The sequence below is a fragment of the Lontra canadensis genome, unplaced genomic scaffold, assembly GCF_010015895.1.
Source record: "Lontra canadensis isolate GAN:19392208 unplaced genomic scaffold, GSC_riverotter_1.0 scaffold24, whole genome shotgun sequence".
Lineage (NCBI taxonomy): Eukaryota > Metazoa > Chordata > Mammalia > Carnivora > Mustelidae > Lontra > Lontra canadensis.
In genome coordinates this window covers 8,259,269-8,281,572 of record NW_022631018.1, presented here as the reverse complement: position 1 = coordinate 8,281,572, position 22,304 = coordinate 8,259,269, and the positions used below count along the sequence as shown (strand labels likewise).

General features: G+C 39.4%; 1 protein-coding gene across 5 annotated transcripts in view; it reads left to right on the top strand.

Annotated features, from left to right (window-relative positions):
- KCNK2 (potassium two pore domain channel subfamily K member 2) overlaps nt 1-21,756 on the top strand; it is a 218,985-nt gene extending 197,229 nt beyond the window's left edge. For 4 of the 5 annotated variants that reach the window (XM_032862739.1, XM_032862741.1, XM_032862740.1 and 1 more), the window contains exon 7: nt 20,582-21,060. In XM_032862739.1, the coding sequence (XP_032718630.1) occupies nt 20,582-20,899 (318 nt within the window). In that variant the 3' untranslated portion in view covers nt 20,900-21,060. Of the gene's footprint in view, nt 1-20,581; nt 21,061-21,434 lie in introns of those variants that run through there. The other variant, XM_032862738.1, reaches the window with a different exon arrangement.
- The last annotated feature ends 548 nt before the right edge of the window (nt 21,757-22,304 follow it).

Here is a 22,304-nt window from a genome sequence, read left to right as displayed (position 1 = left end):
TCTTTATAAATTTTGGATACTCTTTACCTGATATGGCATTTCAAATATCTTCTCCCATTCCATAGGCTGCCTGTTAGTCTTATTGATTTTTCCTTTGCTGTGCAGAAGAAGCTTTGTATCTTGATGAAATCCCAGTAGTTCAGTTTTGCTTTTGTTTCCCATGCTTCCAGAAATATGTCTAGTAAGAAGTTGCTATGGCCCATGTCAAAGAGGTTGCTGCCTGTGTTCTCCTCTAGGATTTTGATGGCTTCCTGTTTCACATTTAGGTCTTTCATCCATTCTGAATTATTTTTGTGTGTGGTGTAAGAAAGTGGTCCGGTTTCATTCTTCTGCATGTTGCTGTCCACTTTTCCCAACACCATTTGTTGAAGAGATGGTCTTTCTTCCATTAGATATTCTTCCCTGCTTTGTTGAAGCTTAGTTGACCATATAGTTGTGAATCCATTTCTGGGTCTTCTCTTTGTTCCATTGATCTGTGTATCTGTTTCTGTGCCAGTACCATACTGTTTTGATTACTACAGCCTTATAACTTGATGTTCAGAATTGCGATGTCTCCAGCTTTGCTTTGCTTTTTCAAGATTGTTTTGGCTATTCAGAGTATTTTGTGGTTCTATACAAATTTTAGCATTGTTCTAGATTTCTGAAAAATGCTGTTGGTATTTTGATAGGAATTACATTAAATGTGTAGATTGCTTTGGGGAGTATAGACATTTTAATAGTATTTTTCTTCCAATCCATGAGCATAGAATGTTTTTCCATTTCTTTATGTCATCTTCAATTTCTTTCATAAGTGTTCTTTAGTTTTCAGAGTACAGATCTTTTACATCTTTAGTTAGGTTTATTCCTAGGTATATTATGGTTTGGGATACAGTTATAAATGGGATCGATTCCTTGTTTTCTCTTTCTGCTGGTTCATTGTTGGTGTATAGAAATTCAACAGATTTCTGTATATTGATTTTCTATCCTGCAACTTTACTGAACTTGTGTATCAGTCCTAGCAGTTTTTTGGTGGAGTCTTGCAGGTTTTCTACATAGAATATCATGTCATCTATGAACTTCTTCCTCTTATGTCTTTTTCTAAGGACTTCTTCCTTACTGGTGTGGATGCCTTTTATTTCTTTTTGTTTTCTGATTGCTGAGGCTGGAACTTCCAGTACTGTGCTGAATAACAGTGGTGAGGGAGGACATCCCTTTCTTGTTCCTGACCATAGAGGGAAAGCGCTCAGTTTTTCCCCATTGAGGATGATGTTAGCTGTGTGTCTTTCATGTATGGCCTTCATGATGCTGAGGTCTCATCTTCTTTTTCACACTCTATTAACTCTCCAGTCACTTACCTATAACTCGAATGGACAGTGATTCTGGTAATATACCTGATTAGAGACCGGTTTAGCCCTAGAAACTTAAATAACTTTTTCCTTTGAGTATAATAGGAAAAAATTCATATCTGGCAGTGCTTGGAGTAAATTTTCCAATATTCTTACATTCAAAATTAATTTAATGGGTTTAAATTTTTTTTAATTTTATTAAGTTTTTGTTATAATTCCAGTATAGCTCATATACAGTGTTATATTAGTTTCAGGTGTATAATATAGTGATTTGACAATTCTTTTTTTTTTTAATTTTTATTAATTTTAAAAATTTCTTTTCACTGTTCCAGAATTCAATGTTTATGCACCACACTCAGTGCTCCATGCAATACTGTCCTCCATAATACCCACCACCAGGCTCACCCAACCTCCCACCCGCCGCCCCTCCAAAACCCTTAGTTTGTTTCTTAGAGTCCACAGTCTCTCATGGTTCGTCTCCCCCTTCAATTTCCCTAACTCCCTTCTCCTCTCCATCTCCCCATGTCCTCCATGTTATTCCTTATGCTCCACAAATAAGCAAAACCATATGATAATTGACTGTCTCTGCTTAACTTATTTCATTCAGCATAATCTCTTCCAGTCCCGTCCATGTTGATAAAAAAGTTGGATATTCATCCTTTTTGATGGAGTATATATGGATAAGGAAGATGTGGTCCATATATAATGGGTTTAAATTTTAAAACAATGACCTTCAGTTTACCTACTGAGCCAGATCAATATGTGTGATTTATTTTTTTTAAGATTTTATTTATTTATTTGACAGAGATCACAAGTAGGCAGAGAGGCAGGCAGAGAGAGAGGAAGGGAAGCAGGAAGCAGCTCCCCACTGAGCAGAGAGCCCAATGCGGGGCTCGATCCCAGGACTCTGGGATCATGACCTGAGCTGAAGGCAGAGGCTTTAACCCACTGAGCCACCCAGGTGCCCCAATATGTGTGATTTAAATATTTTCATAAATTTAGGGTAAATAGCTTAAAGAAGAAACAATATTCTCTGCACAGTTTAGTTTTTTAAAGCTCTCTGGGGCAGCAGTTGTGCTTCAGGCAGAGATTGGATCTGAAAATAAAAAGATGACACAGTTAGACACACTGTCAGACTTCAATGACCACTGTCCAATAGGAAACATGATAGACAAAAACAAGAAGGCACAGGGCATGCAATACATGGCTATTAAAGGATGTACACAAATAGTGTTTGAGGGGATTTGGGGGATGGTGGGAGAGTATAGGGAGGAGTTGAGAGGGACTCGTGGGCTAAGACATTAATGGACCAAGAGTCTACAAGGCTCGGTGGAGTCACAGTTTAGAATAATGATGGTCAGAGAGTAAATATCTAGAGAGGTTGGAATTATGGTCAGAGATAAGGTCCAGGATAGAGAACAGGTGAATGGGTGCCCACCCGTAGCAAATGTTAAAGAATTGGGAATAGTAGAGGTGGATTTGGTGAGGCTCTTGTTCTCAGTGAGTCATTCATGGAGGTTGGAATTCCCCCAATATGGTGGAAGGAGCTGCAGTGCAAGGGATATTTTATAGTTATTTAACTACCTATTATACCATCTAAAATTTAACATGACCCGCATGGGATTGTGATAGCCTCAAACCCCAAAATATCCTTCTTCTCTCATGTTCCAGTTCTCACTAAATATCACTTAAACCCTATTCTTTTGCTCATGCCAAAATCTTTTCAGTCACTCTGGATATTTTATTATTCCCTATCTCCATGGCTCATACATCACAAGTTCTAGGGTTAGTATCATCAAAGCACAGCAGTGCTTCCCTCTGCTCTGTGTCTCTCTAGTTCCAAAGCTACCATATTAGCCTGCCTGACCCCTCACTGCAGCATCTTATCTAGATGTCTGCCTTCCCTCTCCATCTCCCAGTGATCCCTTTCCTTTCTCCAGTGTTGTCCAAAAGTTTTACTATGAGTCATTATCTGCAGCAACAACAACAACAACAAGAACTGAGGGTGTGCCTCTACCATATGCATGTTTACTTATAAGTTACATACATGTACTACCATGTTCCTGTGCCAATTTATTAGATATATATTTAAGATACATGCAAAAGTAGAAATGTTAAAAGATGAAAATGAAGTCATTTAAAAGTGTTTTGTGTTCATTGATAATAAAAAAATTTTTGCTTTCACTAAAAAATATTAATAATAAGGACATTACAATTTGAATGTTCCATTACTTTTTGAGATCTTGGATTCAATGTTCCACAATATAGTAATTCCCAGTTCTACTTCATGGTGCAGTTTATTTTGATTCTTGATTTAATGGCTGTTGTGTCTGGAAAAGCTAATTCAGAGCCAAATGGAAGGAGGACATATCTTTATTTTGCCTGTTGAACACTGTGCTCATTTTTCAGTATCATTTCACAAATTGTGCAGATGGTTTTCTTGAGCTAGGAAATAGCCATCTTTACTGATGTCAAATGGTTATTTTACAGCTAGTCCACATTGAATATTTGTTTGGGAGACTTTTCAACAGTTTGTAAAAATCTTCCAAGTTTACTAGTTTTAAGACACGTGATTTGATAAGTGGCATGCCATATAACAATGACAACATTTCTAAACACCTATTTTAAAAAATTCTTCTGGGGGCCACCTAGGTGACTTGGTCCAGTCAGTTAAATGTCCAGCTCTTAGTTTCTGTTCAGGTCACGATCTCAGGCTTGTGGGATCAAACTCTGAGCCCATATGGGGCTCGTGCTCAGTGGAGAGTCTGCTTTGGATTCTTTCCCTTTCCCTCTCCCTTCTCTTCTGCCCCTCTCCCTGCTTGTGTGCCCTCTCTTTCTCTCTCTCTCAAATAAATTAAATTTTTAAAATTTTTTTATTTTTTCAGTGCTCCAAGATTCATTGTTTATGCACCACACCCAGTGCTCCATACAATACATGCACTCCTTAATACCCACCAACAGGCTCACCTAACCCCCCACCCCTACTCCCCTCCAAAACCCTCAGTGTGTTTCCCAGAGTCCACAGTCTCTCATGGTTCATCTCCCCCTTTGACTTTCTCCACTTCACTTTTCCTTTCCTTCTCCTAATGTCCTCCATGTTATTCCTTATGCTTCACAAGTAAGTGAAACCATATGGTAATTGACTCTCTATTTCACTCAGCATAATCTCCTCCAGTTTCATCCATGTTGATAGAAAATTTCGGTATTCATCCTTTCTGATGGAGGCGTAATATTCCATCGTATATATGGACCATATCTTCTTTATCCATTCATCTGTTGAAGGGCATCTTGGCTCTTTCCAAAATTTGGTGATTGTGGCCATTGCTGCTATGAACATTCGGGTACAGATGGCCCTTCTTTTCACTACATCTGTATCTTTGGGGTAAATACCCAGTAGTGCAATTGCAGGGTCATAGGGTAGCTCTATTTTTAATCTCTTAAGGAATCGCCACACTGTTTTCCAAAGTGGCGGCACCAACTTGCAATCCCACCAACAGTGTAAGAGGGTTCCCCTTTCTCCACATCCTCTCCAACACATGCTGTTTACTGTCTTATTAATTTTGGCCATTCTAACTGGTGTAAAGTGGTATCTCAATGTTGTTTTGACTTGAATTTCCCTGATGACTAATGATGATGAATATTTTTTCATATGTCTGTTAGCCATTTGTATGTCTTCTTTGGAGAAGTATCTGTTCATGTCTTCTGACCATTTTTTGACATGATTAGCTGTTTTTTTTTTTTAGTGTTGCGTTTGTGGAGTTCTTTATAGATCTTGGATATCAGCCCGTTGTCTGTAGTGTCATTTGCAAATATCTTCTCCCATTCTGTGGGTTGCCTCTTTGTTTTGTTGACTGTTTCCTTTGCTGTGCAGAAGTTTCTGATCTTGACAACGTCCCAAAAGTTCATTTTCGCTTTTGTTTCCTTTGCCTTTGGAGACGTGTCTTGAAAGAAGTTGCTGTGGCCAATGTCAAACAGGTTACTGCCTGTGTTCTCCTCTAGGATTGTGATAAATTCCTGCCTCACATTGAGGTCTCTTATCCATTTCGAGTTTATCTTTGTGTATGGTGTAAGAGAATGCTCAAGTTTCATTCTTCTTCTATACATAGCTGTCCAATTTTCCCAACACCATCTATTGAAGAGACTGTCTCTTTTTCACGGGATATTTTTTCCTGCTTTGTTGAAGATTATTTTACCACAGAGTTGTGGGTCCATATCTGGGCTCTCTACTCTATTCCACTGGTCTATATGTCTGTTTTTGTGCCGGTACCATGCTGTCTTGGTGATCACAGCTTTGTAGTAAAGCTTGAAATCAGGCAACATGATGCCCCCAGTTTTGGGCTTTTTTTTCCAACATTTTTTTCTTAAGATTTATTTATTTATTTATTTATTTATTTGACAGAGAGAGAGAGATATCAAAAGTAGGCAGAGCAACAGGCAGAGAGAGAGGGGGTAGCAGGCTCCCTGCTGAGCAGAGAGCTCGATGTGGGGCTCGATCCCAGGACCCTGAGGTCATGACCTGAGCCAAAGGCAGAGGCTTAACCCACTGAGCCCGCCAGGAGCCCCTCAACATTCCTTAGCAATTCAGGATCTTTTCTGGTTCCATACAAATTTTAGGATTGTTTGTTCCAGTGCTTTGAAAAATGCCAGTTGAATTTTGATCAGGATGGCACTTAAAGTGTAGATTTGTCTGGGCAGTATAGACATTTTAACAATGTTTTTTCTTCCAATCCATGAGCATGGAATGCTTTTCCATCTTTTGGTGTCGTCTTCAATTTCTTTCATGAGTGTTCTGTAGTTCCTCAAGTACAGATCCTTTACCTCTTTGATTAGGTTTATTCCCAGGTATCTTATGGTTCTTGGTGCTATAGTAAATGGAATCGATTCTCTAATTTCCTTTCTGTTTTTTCATGTTAGTGTACAAGAAAGCAACTGATTTCTGTGCATTGATTTTGTATCCCGCCACATTACTGAATTTGCTATATGAATTCTAGTAGTATGGGGGTGGGGTCTTTTGGGTTTTCCATGTAAAGTATCATGTCATCTGTGAAGAGAGATTTGACTTCTTTGCCAATTTGAATGCCTTTTATTTCTTTTTGTTTTCTGATTGCTGTTGCAAGGACTTCTAGTACTGTGTTGAACAACTGTGGTGAGAGTGGGCATCCTTGTCATGTTCCTGATCTCAAAGGGAAGGCTGTCAACTTTTCCCCATTGAGAATGATAGTCACTGCACGTTTTTCATAGATACATTTCATGAAGTTGAGGAATGTTCCCTCTATCCCTATACTTTGAAGAGTTTTAATCAGGAATGGATGCTGTATTTTGTCTAATGCTTTTTCTGCATCAACTGAGAGAACCATGTGGTTGTTCTCTCTTCTCTTATTAATTTGTTCTATCACATTGATTGATTTGCGAATGTTGAACTGCCCTTGCATCCCAGGGATAAATCCCGCCTGGTCATTGTGGATAATCTTTTTAATGTACTGTTGGATCCTATTAGCTTGGATCTTGTTGAGAAACTTGGCATCCATATTCATCAGGGATATTGGTCTGAAATTCTCCTTTTTGGTGGCGTCTTTGCCTGGTTTGGGGATAAGGGTAATGCTGGCTTCAAAAAAAGAGTCTGGAAGTTTTCCTTCGGTTTCTACTCTTTGAAACAGCTTCAGGAGAATAGGTATTATTTCTTCTTTGAATGTTTGGTAGAATTCCCCAGGGAATCTGTCAGGTCCTGGACTTCTGTTTTTTGGGAGGTTTTTGATCACTTCTTCAATCTCATTACTAGATATTGGTCTATTCAGGTTGTCAATTTATTCCTGTTTCAGTCTTGGAAGTTTACAGGTTTCCAGGAATGCATCCATTTCTTGTAGGTTGCTTAACTTATTGGCATATAACAGTTGATAATAATTTCTGATGATTGTTTCTATTTCCCTGGTGTTAGTCATGATCTCTCCCTTTTTATTCATAATTTTATTAATCTGGGCCCTCTCTCTTTTCTTTTGGATTAGTTTGACCAGTGGTTTATCCATCTTATTGATTCTTTCAAAGAACCAGCTTCTAGTTTCGTTGATGTGTTCTACTGTGTCTCTAGTTTCTAACTCATTGATCTCTGCTCTAATCTTGATCATTTCCCTTCTTGTGCATGGGGCTGGCTTAATTTGTTGTTGATTTTCCAGTTCTTTAAGGTGTAAAGAGAGCTGATGTATTCAGGATTTTTCAGTTTTTTTGAGTGAGGCTTGGATAGCTATGTATTTCTCTCTTTGGACCACCTTTGCCATATCCCATAGGTTTTGGACTGATGTGTCTTCATTCTCATTGGTTTCCATGAATTAAGTTCTTCTTTGATTTCCTGGTTGATCCAAATATTCTTGAGCAAGATGGTCTTTAGCTTCCAATTCAAACAGCCTTCCAAATTTTTTCTTGTGGTTGAGTTCCAGTTTAAAACATTGTGGTCTGAGAATATGCAGGGAATAATCTCAATCTTTTGGTATTGGTTGAGCCCTGATTTGGGACCCAATATGTGGTCTATTCTGGAGTAAGTTCGACGTGCACTCGAGAAGAATGATTATTCTGTTGTTTTAGGGTGGAATGTTCTGTATATATCTATGAGGTCCTTCTAGTCCAATGTGTCATTCAGTGCTGTTGTTTTATTGATTTTCTGCTTGGATAATCTATTACTGAGAGTGGCTTGTTAAGATCCCTTACAATTAATGTATTCATATCAATATGACTCTATTTTGATTGACAGTTGGCTTATGTAGTTGGCTGCTCCCATATTGGGGGCATATTTATAATTGTTAGGTCTTCTTGGTGGATATACCTTTTAAGAATGATGTAGTGTCCTTCTGTATCTCTGACTACAGTCTTTAACTTAAAATCTAATTTATCTGATATGAGAATCACTATACCAGCTTTCTTTTGAGGCCCACTGGCATGAAAGATGCTTCTCCATCCCTTCACTTTCAGTCTGGATGTATCCTTAGGTTTCAAATGGGTCTCTTGTAGACAGCATATGGACGGGTCCTGTCATTTTATCCAATCTGCAATCTTGTGCCATTTTAAGGGAACATTTAGGCCATTCATGTTGAGAGTGATTATTGAAAGATAAGTTTTTATTGGCATCATGTTGCCTATGAAGTCCTTGTTTCTAAGAGATTGTCTCTGTAAATTTCTGTTCTATGTCACTCTTGGCTTCTTTCTTCTTTTATAGAACACCCCCTCCTTAATATTTCTTGTAGTGCTGGCTTGGTGGTTGCATACTCTTTAAAACCTTGCTGGTCTTGGAAGTTCTTTATCTCTCTGTCCATTTTGAATGTCAGTCTTGCTGGATAAAGTATTCTTGGCTGCATGTTCTTCTCGTTTAGTGCCCTGAATATGTCTTGCCAGCCCTTTCTGGCTTGCCAGGTTTCTGTGGACAGGTCTGATATTATTCTGATGGGCCTTCCTCTGTACATAAGAAATCTCTTCTCCCTAGCTACCTTCGGACCTCTTGTCTAAATAAATTAAAATATATTAAATCTTTAAAAAAATCGTCTTCCATTCATGGTACATATTTAAATTTTTAAAATTTTTATATCATATATATATCGTATCCCTTAAAGGGTAGAGTACATGGATTTATTTCAAAATATCTGCCCTGTGGCCTCCAATAGAAAACATTAGTCACCCCAGACAAATTTTAAGAACGCATAGGTGATCTTTAAGTGGTTTACCACGAAGCAATTTTATGTCAGTGCCTAAGATCTTCATGGCTATACCCCATTTATTACTTAGTATTACAGAAATTCTGTGTAAAGATTGCAATTTTACAAAAGTAACCACATTGCTGAGAGCCCATAGCCTGTAAATTTTAATATACCAGAATACACTGACAGCAATGAAGTGAGTGGGGCCCTGCCAACCTGCCTGTCATCAAAATCCACCCCTTTCCTTGTAATTCCTTTTCTACAGTGAAACATCCAATTCTCATTATTTTCAGTATATTATTTGATCATTGTCCTTGTATGTCACCATTGCTGTCCCACCTCCTACACTTCAGGGATGCCCTCCCCACCCTGCTTGGTCACCAGCACTGTGCTCTGGGCTGCCCTTGTGTGGATTGTCCCCCTCATCCCTTTTGTGCTCTGAGACCGCACATTGGGCTGCTACCCCATTATGCAGGTGCTCTGATATAACTCTGATGCGCCACACTGGTACCACAGCCCCCTCACCAAACCTGTCACACTGATGTCTCCCTAGTTCTGCTTCATCTAATTACTTTAGAGATGAGTTGTTTTGGAAGGAGAGCAGAAGACGAAGGAAACACATATTTTTAGTGCACAGATCTCATAGCCTCATATGAACATAAAATGCCCTTTTGTTATAAGTAAGCTATTATTAAATCCAGGTTCCTTGAAAGAGTTTTGAAACAACATCACATGTTTTGATTTTATCTTTTTAAAGATTTTTTTATTTGAGAGAGAGATCAAGTGGGGGAGACGGGGCAGTGGGGGAGAGAGAGAGAGAATCCAAAGCAGACTCCACACTGAGCGTGGTGCCTGACACAGGGCTCAATCCCATGATAGCCAGATCATGACCTGAGCCAAAACCGAGTCAGAGGCTTAATTGACTGAGCCACCTGGGCACCCCTGTTTTGATTTTATTGAATATATAATGGATATGTTTTGTGGAGAATGCTTATAAAATTTCATCAGCCCTTCATTCTGTTATTACTTTTGACTGGTATTTGTCACATAGCTATATACCTTTAAGAAAAACCTTTAAGAAAAACAGCATTACCCCACCATCACCCCGTCACAGAGTTTCCACCTTGTACTGTGAGACAAATTATCTACTGTAACTCATGATAATCACATGTATGTGAAATTTTATAGAAGTACATAATTTTATATTTTTATGAATTTTAGTGTCCTTAGCTTTACATACAATAAAATGTTCTGTAAGTTGGATGAGCTCCATAAGACAGATTGTTAAAGTAACTCTAATACTAGACCTGAGGGGAGAGTTTCAAGAATGTTCCCTGATAGGGGCACCTTGGTGGCTCAGTCTGCTGGGCATCTGCTTTTGGCCACTGCCATGATCCCAGGATTCTGGGATCATGTCCCACATCAGGCTCCCTACTCAATGGGGAGCCTGCTTCTCCCTCTCCCTCTGGCTCTCTCCCCTCTCATTCTCTCTCTTTCAAATAAATACATAAAATGTTAAAAAAAAAATGTTCAGTGATACACTAATACATCACACCTATCTAAAACTTAAGTCTACTATACAACAAGTGAATGTCTGATTTTTCAGCCCTACCTTATCAATAAAGCAGTTAACATTATGTATAATACTTGCAAATTTTTATGGGAAAGATATTTAAACTCACAGGATTAATACTGGTATTGTTATTTTCTTTGTCATTGTTTTATTAAAATTATTGTACTTAATTTTTGCACAATTATGTTAATATGTGTGGTATTAAGAAATGGAGAAATTACTAACTAAAAAAAGTAGTTTAGATTAAAGAGACCTTATGAATATTACATATACTTTCCTGAAAACCAGAGGAAAACATCAGGTACTATTCTGTCAAGATAACATGACACTTAGTAATCCTTTTAGTTGGGTCGTTTTTTGTTTTTTGTTTTTTTTAACCTGATCAGTGAAGAGAATACTTAGAATTGTTCTTTTTAACAGTGCTGTTCAACAATAACAACGAAATGTCAGTACCTCGGAAAATGAATAATAATTGTCAGGAATTATAGTCTAGGCAACCTCTGAAGTTGGAATGCAAAGTAGGCTTCAAATTCTTTTTACACATTTAACCAGAGGAATGCTTTCAGCTGGCTACCTGCTTTTCATATTTAACCTTCCTTACGTCATTAAGGTCTATAAGTATTTGAGCACTGAGAACAAGAAATTAACATCCCACTGTCAAAGGGACAGGATAATACATTGGACAAAGACAAGAAAAACCTCTTTAGTTTTATTCCTGGTGAAGAAAATTACTTAATGGCCATTCAATCCTAAGTGGTCAGCTTTGCTTTAGATTCTTTTGAAAGAGTCCCGTGGTGGGAGGGCTGGAGTGCCTGGGAAGCTCAGTCAGTTAAGCATCTGCCTCTTGATTTTTGGCTCAGATCATGATCTCAGGGTCCCGAAATCGAGCCCCGCAGGCTCGTCACTCAGTGCAGAGTCTGCCTGTCCCTCTCCCTCTGCCCCTCCCCAATTTGCACTTGCCTCACTCAAAGAAAGAAAGAAAAGAATAATAATCTTTTTTAAAAAAATCCCTTAGGGAGAAGGTTCTCTATCCAAGTGATTCTGGCCATGTCAAAAATGCTACAATGGAATATTACTCAGCCATAAAAAAGAATGAAATCTTGCCATTTGCAACAAGATGGATGGATCTAGAGAGTATAGTGCTAAGTGAAATAAGAAAGACAAATACCGTATGATTTCGCTTGTATGTGGAATTTAAGAAAAATTCTCATATGTGGAATTTAATAGCCAAAGAGAAAGAAAAGAGAGAGACAGAAAGAGAGAGAGAGAGAGGCAAACCAAGAAACAGACTCTTAACTATAGAGTACAAACTCACCATTACCAGAGGGGAGTTGGGTGGGGGGATGGGTAAAATAGGGGATAGGGATTAAGGAGGGCACTTGGGAGGAGTACCAGGTGTTATATGTAAGTACTGAATCTCTCTATTGTACCCCTGAAATGAATGTTACACTGTTACATTAACTAACTGGAATTTAAGTAAAAACCTTAGAAGAAAACAAAGGTTAGAGGGGTGCCTGGGTGGCTCAGTGGGTTAAGCCTCTGCCTTCAGCTCAGGTCATGATCCCAGAGTCCTGGGATCGAGCCCTGCATTGGGTTCTCTGCTCAGCAGGGAGCCTGCTTCTCCCTCTCTTTCTCTGCTTGCCTCTCTGCCTACTTGTGATCTCTGTCAAATAAATAAATAAAATCTTAAAAAATAAAAGAAAACAAAGTTTAGATCTGCATGTTAAAAAGTTTTTTTAAAAGAAAAGTTGAACCTCTTCTAAGTATTATCTAGTACTTGAGTTGGCTTTTGTTAATTGGAAAAAATCTTACAAAAACCTTAGAGTTTCAGATAGAAATTCCTCATCTAGTTATGAGTCTATGAAAGGGACTGGCCTACTATAATGAGTGATTATTGTTCATAGTTAATTGAGTATACATGAGAAGAAAAAGCCAATTAGAATAGAAAAATAGAAATAAGGTAGGGTAAGGTCTGTCAGGAGAAACTGACTAGCAGAGATTGTAGGACTTCAAAACATGGCCATGTCCATGAACTGAGAATGGAAGGGAGTCATTCAAGAGAAATAATTGGTGGAAAGAGATTTGAGGGGGTAAAAAAATTGAATTGCTATCTTACCACAAAGGACTAGTGAAGTCACTGTTGCCAGATTTCTAAATCATACCACCAACTTTTACCCTAAAGTAGCTGCCTGCTAGTAATTGGAAAAATTGTTGCTGAGCTATTCAATCTTTGGAACTGGACAATTTAGAATATTAGCAAATTTCTTATTATTACTCAGCTATTAATTATCTGAAAACCAGGGATGCCTGGGTGGCTCAGTGGGTTAAAGCCTCTGCCTTCAGTTCAGGTCATGATCTCCGGGTCCTGGGATCAAGCCCCGCATTGGGTTCTCTGCTCAGCGGGGAGCCTGCTTCCTCCTCTCTCTCTCTCTCTCTGCCTGCCTCTCTGCCTACTTGTGATCTCTGTCAAATAAATAAATAAAATCTTTGAAAAAAAATTATCTGAAAACCAAAACTCTGTAAATGTAGAATTTCACAGCTCATGGGTAGGTGGAATTAGGGTAGCTATGATTCTAGGTGAAAAGCTAAAGCAGAAAACACTGGGTTTTCCGATGTAATAAAAATGTATGGAAGGGCAAAAGACTTGCTTGGTGAAAGTGAAACAGAGAGTTAAGGTAAATAAGTAATTCAGGTTAGAATTATCCTAAATTTGAGGAATTTCACAAGTTCATTTGATAAATTAAGCAGCAGAGTTAAATAATATTTAACCTCTTGGTGATTGTTTCGTGAATTTTACAAAACAACAACAACGAGAAAAAAAAAAAGCACTCCTGCAACAGAATGGTTGAAAACTGTAGAGCCCTTGCATATCAGCTAAAATTCAATGGCAATTTTTCAGGTAACTTCAACTGGTGGGGAGACACTGACTCTTGCCATGTTGAGAGGACACTTAGATGACATGCACACTAGAATCCATTCTCTTATCAAAGGTCAGGTGAGGATTATGTCTTCTTGTCCCAAAAGCATGGCTCAGGAACAGATCAGAAGGGAAAGTATAAGGAATTACTGCTCTTCACAAATCAGCTTTACTCTCTTGGGGAAAAAAAAAAAGTGTGGCTAGCATTTTACAGAATTGCTTGAAGGAAAATAACCTTAGAAACTCAGTGATAAAGACCATTTAAAAGACCTGTAATTTAAAAAAAAATTTTTTTTTCAGACTGAGAATACTGAAAATTCTCTTTAGGTCATTACATTTTCTGTTATAAGGAAATGACCACTCTGGTGAAAATTGACCTGGGGTGGAGACAAGGAAGTTTTCAGAAACAAAATCATTAACAAATACGACAGTCATCACAACCAGATGTATAATAAAGTATAAAGAATTACACTTTAATAAACACGGTAGAGTTAAGATTCAGAAATAATGACTCAAACATTCTCAGTCTTTTTTTTTTTTTTAGAATTTAACTTCTTTATTGAGGTATAATTGGCGTACAACCTTAGTTTAGATCCTCTATTATTTTAATTGGATTAGTCTTTTGCTATTGAGTTGTATGAGTTTTTTATGTATTTTGGATCTGACCCCCTTATCAGACAATAGGATTGGGAAATATTTTCTCACATTCTGTAGGTTGCCTTTTCATCTTATGGATTCTCATTTTTTATTTCTTTGCAACATTAAAGATTCCTTCAAGAATACTGAAAGGAATCTTTCTTTTTTTTTTTCACTTTGATATCTCAATAAGAAAAATTCCCAGTGGCACCTACAATCCGATTCTGATGCATGGGTCGAGCAAATAAAGAGCATTCCATAGAGAACTCTGCCCTCACAAGCTTTATTCAGGGCTGGGTATCTAGACCCTGAATGTGCACAGATAGTACTATAACATCATCAAGGGAAGAGTTAAAAGGAAGAAAACTATTCAAAAATTTCTGCAACTCAGGAAAGTCATCAGTAAGCCTAGGACCTGGTCCACAATAGCTATTCTGTATGTGACTGTTGAAACCTAGTTTCCATTTTTACATACTGTTACTTTTACTACCCCTGCCTATATACATTCATTCTTTTGCATAGTTTTAATAAAAATAAAGACAATTTTATCACTTTAACACATAATAGGAGAAAAGAGTTTCTATAGCTGAGGACTTCTCGGAAGCACTGATTTCTTAAATGACGTTTATTCATCTCCATATTATGCTATTAAATATATGGTTCAGAGGCATCTGGCTGGTTGTCAGAAGAGCATGCAACTCTTGATCTCAGGGTCCTAAGTTCAAATTCCATGTTGGGTAGAGAGATTGAGTTTTAAAAACTTTTAAAATATATATATAGTTTAGAGAATATCTTCATACATATTTTTTCCTTTGGTGAAAATTCTTGCCCGGAATAAATTTCTTTGGATTAACTGACTTTGATCAATGGCTATGAACATTTTAGTGATTAGTAAAATCAATTTATAAATTGCTTTCTCTTCAGGCTGTACCAACACACACTGATATAGAACTTCTGCAAATATCAGCTTTCCTTTAGAGCCCCTGAGAGGGTCTGTACACAGGAAGAGAGCTGTGTCAGTCAACGGTCACAGATTTCTCCCTAGTCAGTCAAAGTATGCAAGAGTCTAGTTTGTTCAGATTACTATATTGGGTACTTTTATGGGAAGAAAATAGGATGCATATTCTTTGTCATTAAGCTTACCATCTCGTTTGGGGAAACTAAACTTTATTCAGTCACTCTATCCAAAACACTGTCCCAAATGCTACAGTGTGGAATGAGGAGAAAGAAAGGTGAGCTTGATACGTTAGCCAGTGGTCTTTACCCTCAAAGAATCTGCCTTGTTGATTGTTGCCTGGAGTAAATGGGGTGATAAATATTCTTTATGGTTACAAATAAGCCTCCTATGAACTTCATAAATTACTAGTTTCTAGAAGAGTGAACTTCCATCTTTCTTAAGCCATCCTATCAACCTTAAGTGATTTAGGAAAATTTGCTCTAAAAGCGTTGAAATATGTGACAAATGCTTCGCTGCTACCATTCCAAGGGCCTTCTTTGGTATTATTTGAGATGTTTTAGAGGACCTGAACTGTAGGGCTTAGAACCACTACTGGGGAGGCAAATACCTCTATAATCATGAGACTTTGCTACCTTAGTCAGCTCTAGATGCTTAAAAAGTATTCACAGTTGCTGACAAAGATGTCGGTGATTCTTCTAATGTAAAAGTATTATTTAAAGGTTACATTCCACAAGGATGGTGAAGCCTAGGTTGTGGGATGGCCTAGTCAGGTATTGTCATGCAAAGTGGTGAGAATGATAGTAAAGGTTAGGGGGCTAGTGAGAAGGGAATTTGACTTAAATGATCTTTACGATGGGCATGATTTTCTTCACGCTGAAGATGAGACATTGGTAACATCATAGATTCCTTAGAATGATGAGGAGATTTTACAAAGACTAAAAAGTTTAAGGAAACCTACTTTGAACCTTTACTATGAATAGACCTGGCTGTGTCTCTCTCCTGAAAGGAACAGGATTCTCCCATCAGAGTCAACCAAGAGGCACAGCACACTCTTCTTATTGGAACATGTTTCCCAAACATGACTGATTTTTCTGCCATTTATTCATTCACTCATTTGTCCAACAAACACTTACTGAACTCCAACTATGTACACTGTAAGTTCTGGGAAAGCTGAATGAGACCTGGCAGACTTATCCTCTCTATTGCTGTGAAGCCAGGAGAGCAATTACACTTGTAGTTGGAATACACTGTGATGAGTAATGCTAGGGAAGTACAGTCTGCGGGGATTACCCGTTCGTCGTCTTGGGGAGCGGGGGGATGGGGGGGGCAGGGAATGGCTCCATGAAGAGGTCTAGTTGAGGACAGGTAGGAAATGCAGTAGGCGCTAGGGAAGGACTGGGGAACAGTATTCTGAGCAGAGAAAATAAGAAGCAATGAATGGATAAAGGCAGAAGAATGTAGTGGCATGTTTGAGGAAATAAATGTTCAGGATGGCCCCCAAGAGTAGACTTTGAGAACGATTGTGTTTAGGATTAAGGCTAAAGCAGGTAGACCCTAGACCCTATAAGCCACTTTAGAGAGTCTGGACTTTATCCAAATGAAAAGGGAATCAATTGAATGGTTTTATACAAGGGAAAGTACCTAATTGATCTGTGTTTATTGAAGGACACGCAGGCTGCTGCATGGATAATGCATGTGGAGGGAGAGGGATTAAGTCAGAAAGACTGGTTAGGAGGCTCAGGACAGGACCACAGTTTTGACAACAGGACTGGAGAGAAGCAAAAGGGACTGAGAGAAAAGGAGGTGTAAATCAGCAAGACTCTGGGCTGATGTGATATAAGACTGAATGAGCGGGAGAACAGAGGATGATACTAAAGTTCAGCTTGGAAGACGCAGTGGCTAATGGTGCTGTTCACTGTAAAGAAATTAGGTAAGAACAGGTTTGTGGCGTTAAACTGTTTGGAGAGAGGCTGAGTTGGAGATGCCTGCAGGTCATCCAAAGTGAAGGCGTTTAGCAGCAGTCAGTTACACAGACACAGAATTCGGCAGGGAGATTAGACCTAGGGGTATGGATTTGCGAGTCATCCATTGGAATGCCCTGAGAACCAGAGAACCCTGTGGAGCAGAGCTAGTCAAGGAAAGGCTAAGAGAAAGCACCCCAAGCTGACTGAGAAACAGCCTGAATGGTAAAGCAATACCTTGAGAGGGTGCGGATTTGGTAACTGGGGCCAGAGACTGATTGATGGGAAGGAAGGGAGGGACTCAGCAAAACCCTTTGCAGCTGTGAAGATGGGGCCAAATGGGGACAGTGAATGGTCCCCCTGGATTTGGTGACAAGGATGAAAGCCGTTCCCTTCCAGTTAGAGGGTGAGTGCTGGTAGCAATCCATTTTCTTTCTCTTCTTGTAAATCAGATCACATGGCCTGTGAGCATGGAGTAAAAGTCAAGAATTTTTGGACTCCTGGGGAAGACCTTTCTCTGAGTCAAGTGTATGAGCTGCAGGAACATTCCTTATTCCTTCCTTTAGGCACTACTTTTGCTCATTTTTGGTCCTCTGCTTTGTTACTAAGTGGTGTAAAATGCTTAGTTTTAGAGAGATGACATACTCTTCAAGTTAGTGAAAGGTTGTTTTTTTGTTTTTTTTTTTTTCTAAAAATCCAATGAAACAAAAATGTTTTAGTGCATTAACTTGTAATTATCCAGAGCACCATATGCATTAACATTTCAATCAAGGAAAGTTTGACTTATATAAATGTTACATTCTAATTTCACTGAAAACAAGAAAGCCCCTTCCGAACCTGAGTATACAATTTTATCCTCATTAACAGAAATGGGTCTGTACTTTAGGACATTGTTATTTAATCAGCAATGAATACATTGCTATGGACAATTCTAAAAGGTCAGAATTTTTCTGAAGGAACAGGAATAAGTAATTCTTCATTTTGATGGCCTTGATTTCATTTTTTTTTAAGATTTTTATTTATTTATTTGACAGAGAGAGATCACAAGTAGGCAGAGAGAGAGGGAAGCAGACTCCCCGCAGAGCAGAGAGCCCGATCCCAGGACCCTGAGATCATGACCTAATCGTAGGCAGAGGCTTTAACCCACTGAGCCACCCAGGCGCCCCCTTGATTTCGTTTTTGAGGGACTTTTATTTTTCTTTTGTTTCTCCCCCCTTATTTTCAAGCTTTGAGTTTGAGTGGCTGCATTCCTTAAATCGAGTATCATGAAGAATAGAAAGTTCAGGGCACGAGAGGGGGAACAGATAACCACTGTTGATTTAGAGAAGTAGCCATATTGAAAATACTGGAAAAACATCTATTCTCCCAGTATCTTCAGGAAATCATGGTAGTCTGTCCTCCCCCTAGTGTAAGCTGCTACACGATGGATTTCCATACAATGTGAATTTGCCTTGGGCTCCTCCAAAACATGTTTAGCCCTTGGAATTAATAAGATTATACTGGCAAGGCAGAAGACGGTGGGCTAGACCTCCAGATTTGAATTCTGGCTTCACCACATATTTACTCTGTCTTAAGTTTTTTTAACCTCCTAGCCTCAGTGAAATGGGGGAAGTAATAGAATCTTCCTCATTAAGTTGATTAAACACTTAGCATAGGAGGCACTGAATACACATACAAAATTTTACACAATCCCATGACACAGACCCTTGGTAATAATGAGAGTCCTCTCTAATAGGAGTAAATGTTTACTGAGTTCTACACTGAATGCATCATTATATTTTAAAATATTCTTCCAGCTATAATAATGAGTAGGTAAACATAAACTCTCTCTTGCCTTGACCTTCCTTTAACTGATGAAATACATCTCCCAGTGTATCTGGTCACAGGAGAATTATTCAGCTGTACCTTTAAAAAAAAAAAAAAAAGATTTTATTTGAGAGAAGGGAGCGTACACGTATTCACACAGGTTGGGGAGGGGCAGACGGAGAAGCAGACTCCTTGTGAGCAGGGAGTCTGACCCAGAGCTTGATCCCAGGACCCTAAGATCATGACCCAAACCAAACACAGACACTGAACTCACTAAACCCAGGCGCCCTCGTTCAGCTATATCTTTTATGCATGCCTTCAACATGCCCAAAACACCTCACGACTTAAAGATCTGTATAACTCAGAGGTTAAAGTAATCCATTGCCTTTCTGGGGAGAGTTGCAGACAGACCTCAGACCATGGTTTCACTGGGTGCTTAGAACCTGTGAATAACATTGCAGGGGGAAATGTCCCATTTTTTTCAGTTCTCTATCACTTAGTCTATATCTGGAACTCTCCATTAAGCTCTCAAAGCACACTTAGCAAGCTATAGCATCACCGGGCTCATTGTCCTAAGTAGTCGCTGTGGAGTCCTTTCTATTTTAAGGACTCACACACACATCACTTGTTTCTCCTGTGAAATCGATTACTACTATCTTTATGTTATAGATAAGGAATTGGAAGCTCAAAATAAGGTAAAATTGCTCGCCAGCAGGCGCACAGAATGTGAGTGAGAGAGCTGGACCTGGAGGCTGTCATCCCACATGCCCTCTGTTTTTATCAGCTTATACAGACTAGGAGGTAGATTAATGGATACTAATAGGGAAAAATGACTAAAATTGGCTAAGAGGGAAAGCCATTTGCAAAACCATGTTTACTAGAAGACCATTTTTGTAAAGATATTAGTGATAATCAAAACGGAGGAGGCAGAAAGTACAGTTTGTAGATGGAGAAGACGTGCGTGCCCTAAGATGCCTGTGCTACGCCCGAGGAAGTGGCAGCTGTGACAGGTTGAGTAACTTCACTGATTCCACAAACATTCATGGAGAAACTATTCCTTGGATGTACTCTCCAAAAGGGCCTCCAAGTGGGCTTGCCAGTTCTCATTCCTTTGCTTTCCCTGAAAGCAGAAACAAAATATTTTACTGCTTATTTAGTAAACAGAGAATTCCCCACTGACCAGTGTGGGCTTGGACACAGAGCCCTTGCACACACCACTTCCGCTCTCTCAAACCTGTGTTTGCGCCCCGAGCACACAGCGCGGCTTCCAGAACCAGCGTGGTCACCTGGGCTCACACTCCAGGCTTTGACTCAGGCTTGCGCTCCTGCTGTGTCTCACTGCCTTTTCTACAAATGGTTCTTGAAATTATGGATGGAAAAGATAACGCAGAACATTTTAAAAAGTTAGAGATTGCCATTTTACAGCTGCAGAAGTTTCAATGGCGTGATCTGTGTACAAAATAACAACTAGGTACACCTAGTACCTGTAATATAAGCCGGGTCAGAGAGCGGGGAGTTCACAGGTTAATTTTTAGAGCCCCGTCGACAGAAAGCGGAGTGTCACCCTGGCCCGCGTGCCTAATTACTCCAATTCTCAGACCTCCCGTATCACAAAGGGCTACCATCTTCTTGTTTAAAACACAATAAAACGATCCGAGGATAAAGCACACAAAATGCTGACTGTCATGTGGGTGTCTCTTTGTGTTTTCTCTGCGTGATGCTCCAGGTGGGAGAGTTCAGAGCCCATGCTGCTGAGTGGACGGCCAACGTCACGGCCGAGTTCAAGGAGACCAGGAGGCGCCTGAGTGTGGAGATCTACGACAAGTTCCAGCGCGCCACCTCCATCAAGCGCAAGCTGTCCGCGGAGCTTGCCGGCAACCACAACCAAGAGCTGACGCCTTGCAGGAGGACCCTGTCTGTGAATCACCTCGCCAGCGAGAGGGATGTCTTGCCTCCCTTACTGAAAACTGAGAGTATCTATTTGAACGGACTGACGCCACACTGTGCAGGCGAGGAAATTGCTGTTATCGAGAACATTAAATAACCCTCTCTTTGAAGAACCTTAGGCATAGCCATAGGTGAGGACTTCTATATGCTCTTTATGACTGTTGCTGGTAGCATTTTTTAAATTGTGCATGAGCTCCAGAGGGGGAAAAAATAATAGATACACCCATCACGGCCATCTACCATCGAGAGAATTTGGAATTCTGAGCCAGCACTATCTTTTCGATGATGCTTGTTGAGTGGTCCACTTTCCTCGGCAAGTGGAATGAAACAAGCAATGTCTGATGCCTTTCTGTGCCCAGACTGTTTTCCTCCCTCTTTTCGTAACGTGCCATAAGGCCTCAGAATGAATTCTAATTGTTTCTGGTAATCATGTAGCTTCGAGGGATCAGTCCTTAACTTTTCAGGGTTTACCTAACTGAGCCTAGATATGGACCATTTATGGATGACGACGTTTCTTTTTGTAAATGGCAAGAGATTCTTATGCAGCCTTTTACCTAAGAAATTTTCTGTCAGTGCCTTATCTTCCGAAGAAACAGAACCTCTCTAGCTAATGTGTGGTTTCTCCTTCCCAGCCCCACCCCTAGGCTCACCTCTGCAACCCTTTATCCCACAACTCCCGTTTGAACACCATACCTTGCTGGGAACAGTGCGTACACTGAAATGATGATGCCCGAAGAAGGAATAGATGCCAAATTAGATGGACATTGAAGCAACACTCAGAAATTCTAGCATTAAAGGCACTGCAAAGAAATGAGGTGCACAGATGGCCCCATATACACAGTGTAATTATTTCCAACGTGGTAAAATTGGCTGCTCCAAACAGTCCCTTTTTTTTTTTTCCTGGCAGTATTTGGATGTTATCATTCATTCATCACTACACCTTAAAAGGCAGAAGCAGAAAGAAAAAAAATATATATATATATACACATATGTGTATATATATACACACACTCATATATGCTCTGACAGAAGAAAAGCTGTTAAACACGGATCTTACTGGAGGTGATTTAAGACAACTGGTGTGAATTACCGTTCTGAAGAAAAGAAGATAGCACAATAATGTGTTACAACCATTTGCTAATAAACATTATACTGCCAGCCCCTATTTGCTTTTGTGATGTGGAAGACTTACCCGATGTTTCTTTCCCTGGGTGACTTTTGCCAGACGGGAGGTGATGCTGTGGTTGGAGTTGGGCACAGCCTCGCCTGTGTGGGTGCCCCCCTGGAGCTGTGACTGAGCATGAGAGCAGAAGTTAAAACTGGGATCACTGTGATATTGCACATGGGAAAAAATGCAGATTGCAGGCATAATTCATCTTTGACATTAGAGAAAAAGCTGTTCTAGCACAATTTAAATCTTGAGAGTTTTTTTTTTTTTTTAGATAGAAAAGGCTGATAACCCTTTTTAGTTGAGTTTTATATCCTGTAACTCTTTGGATGTT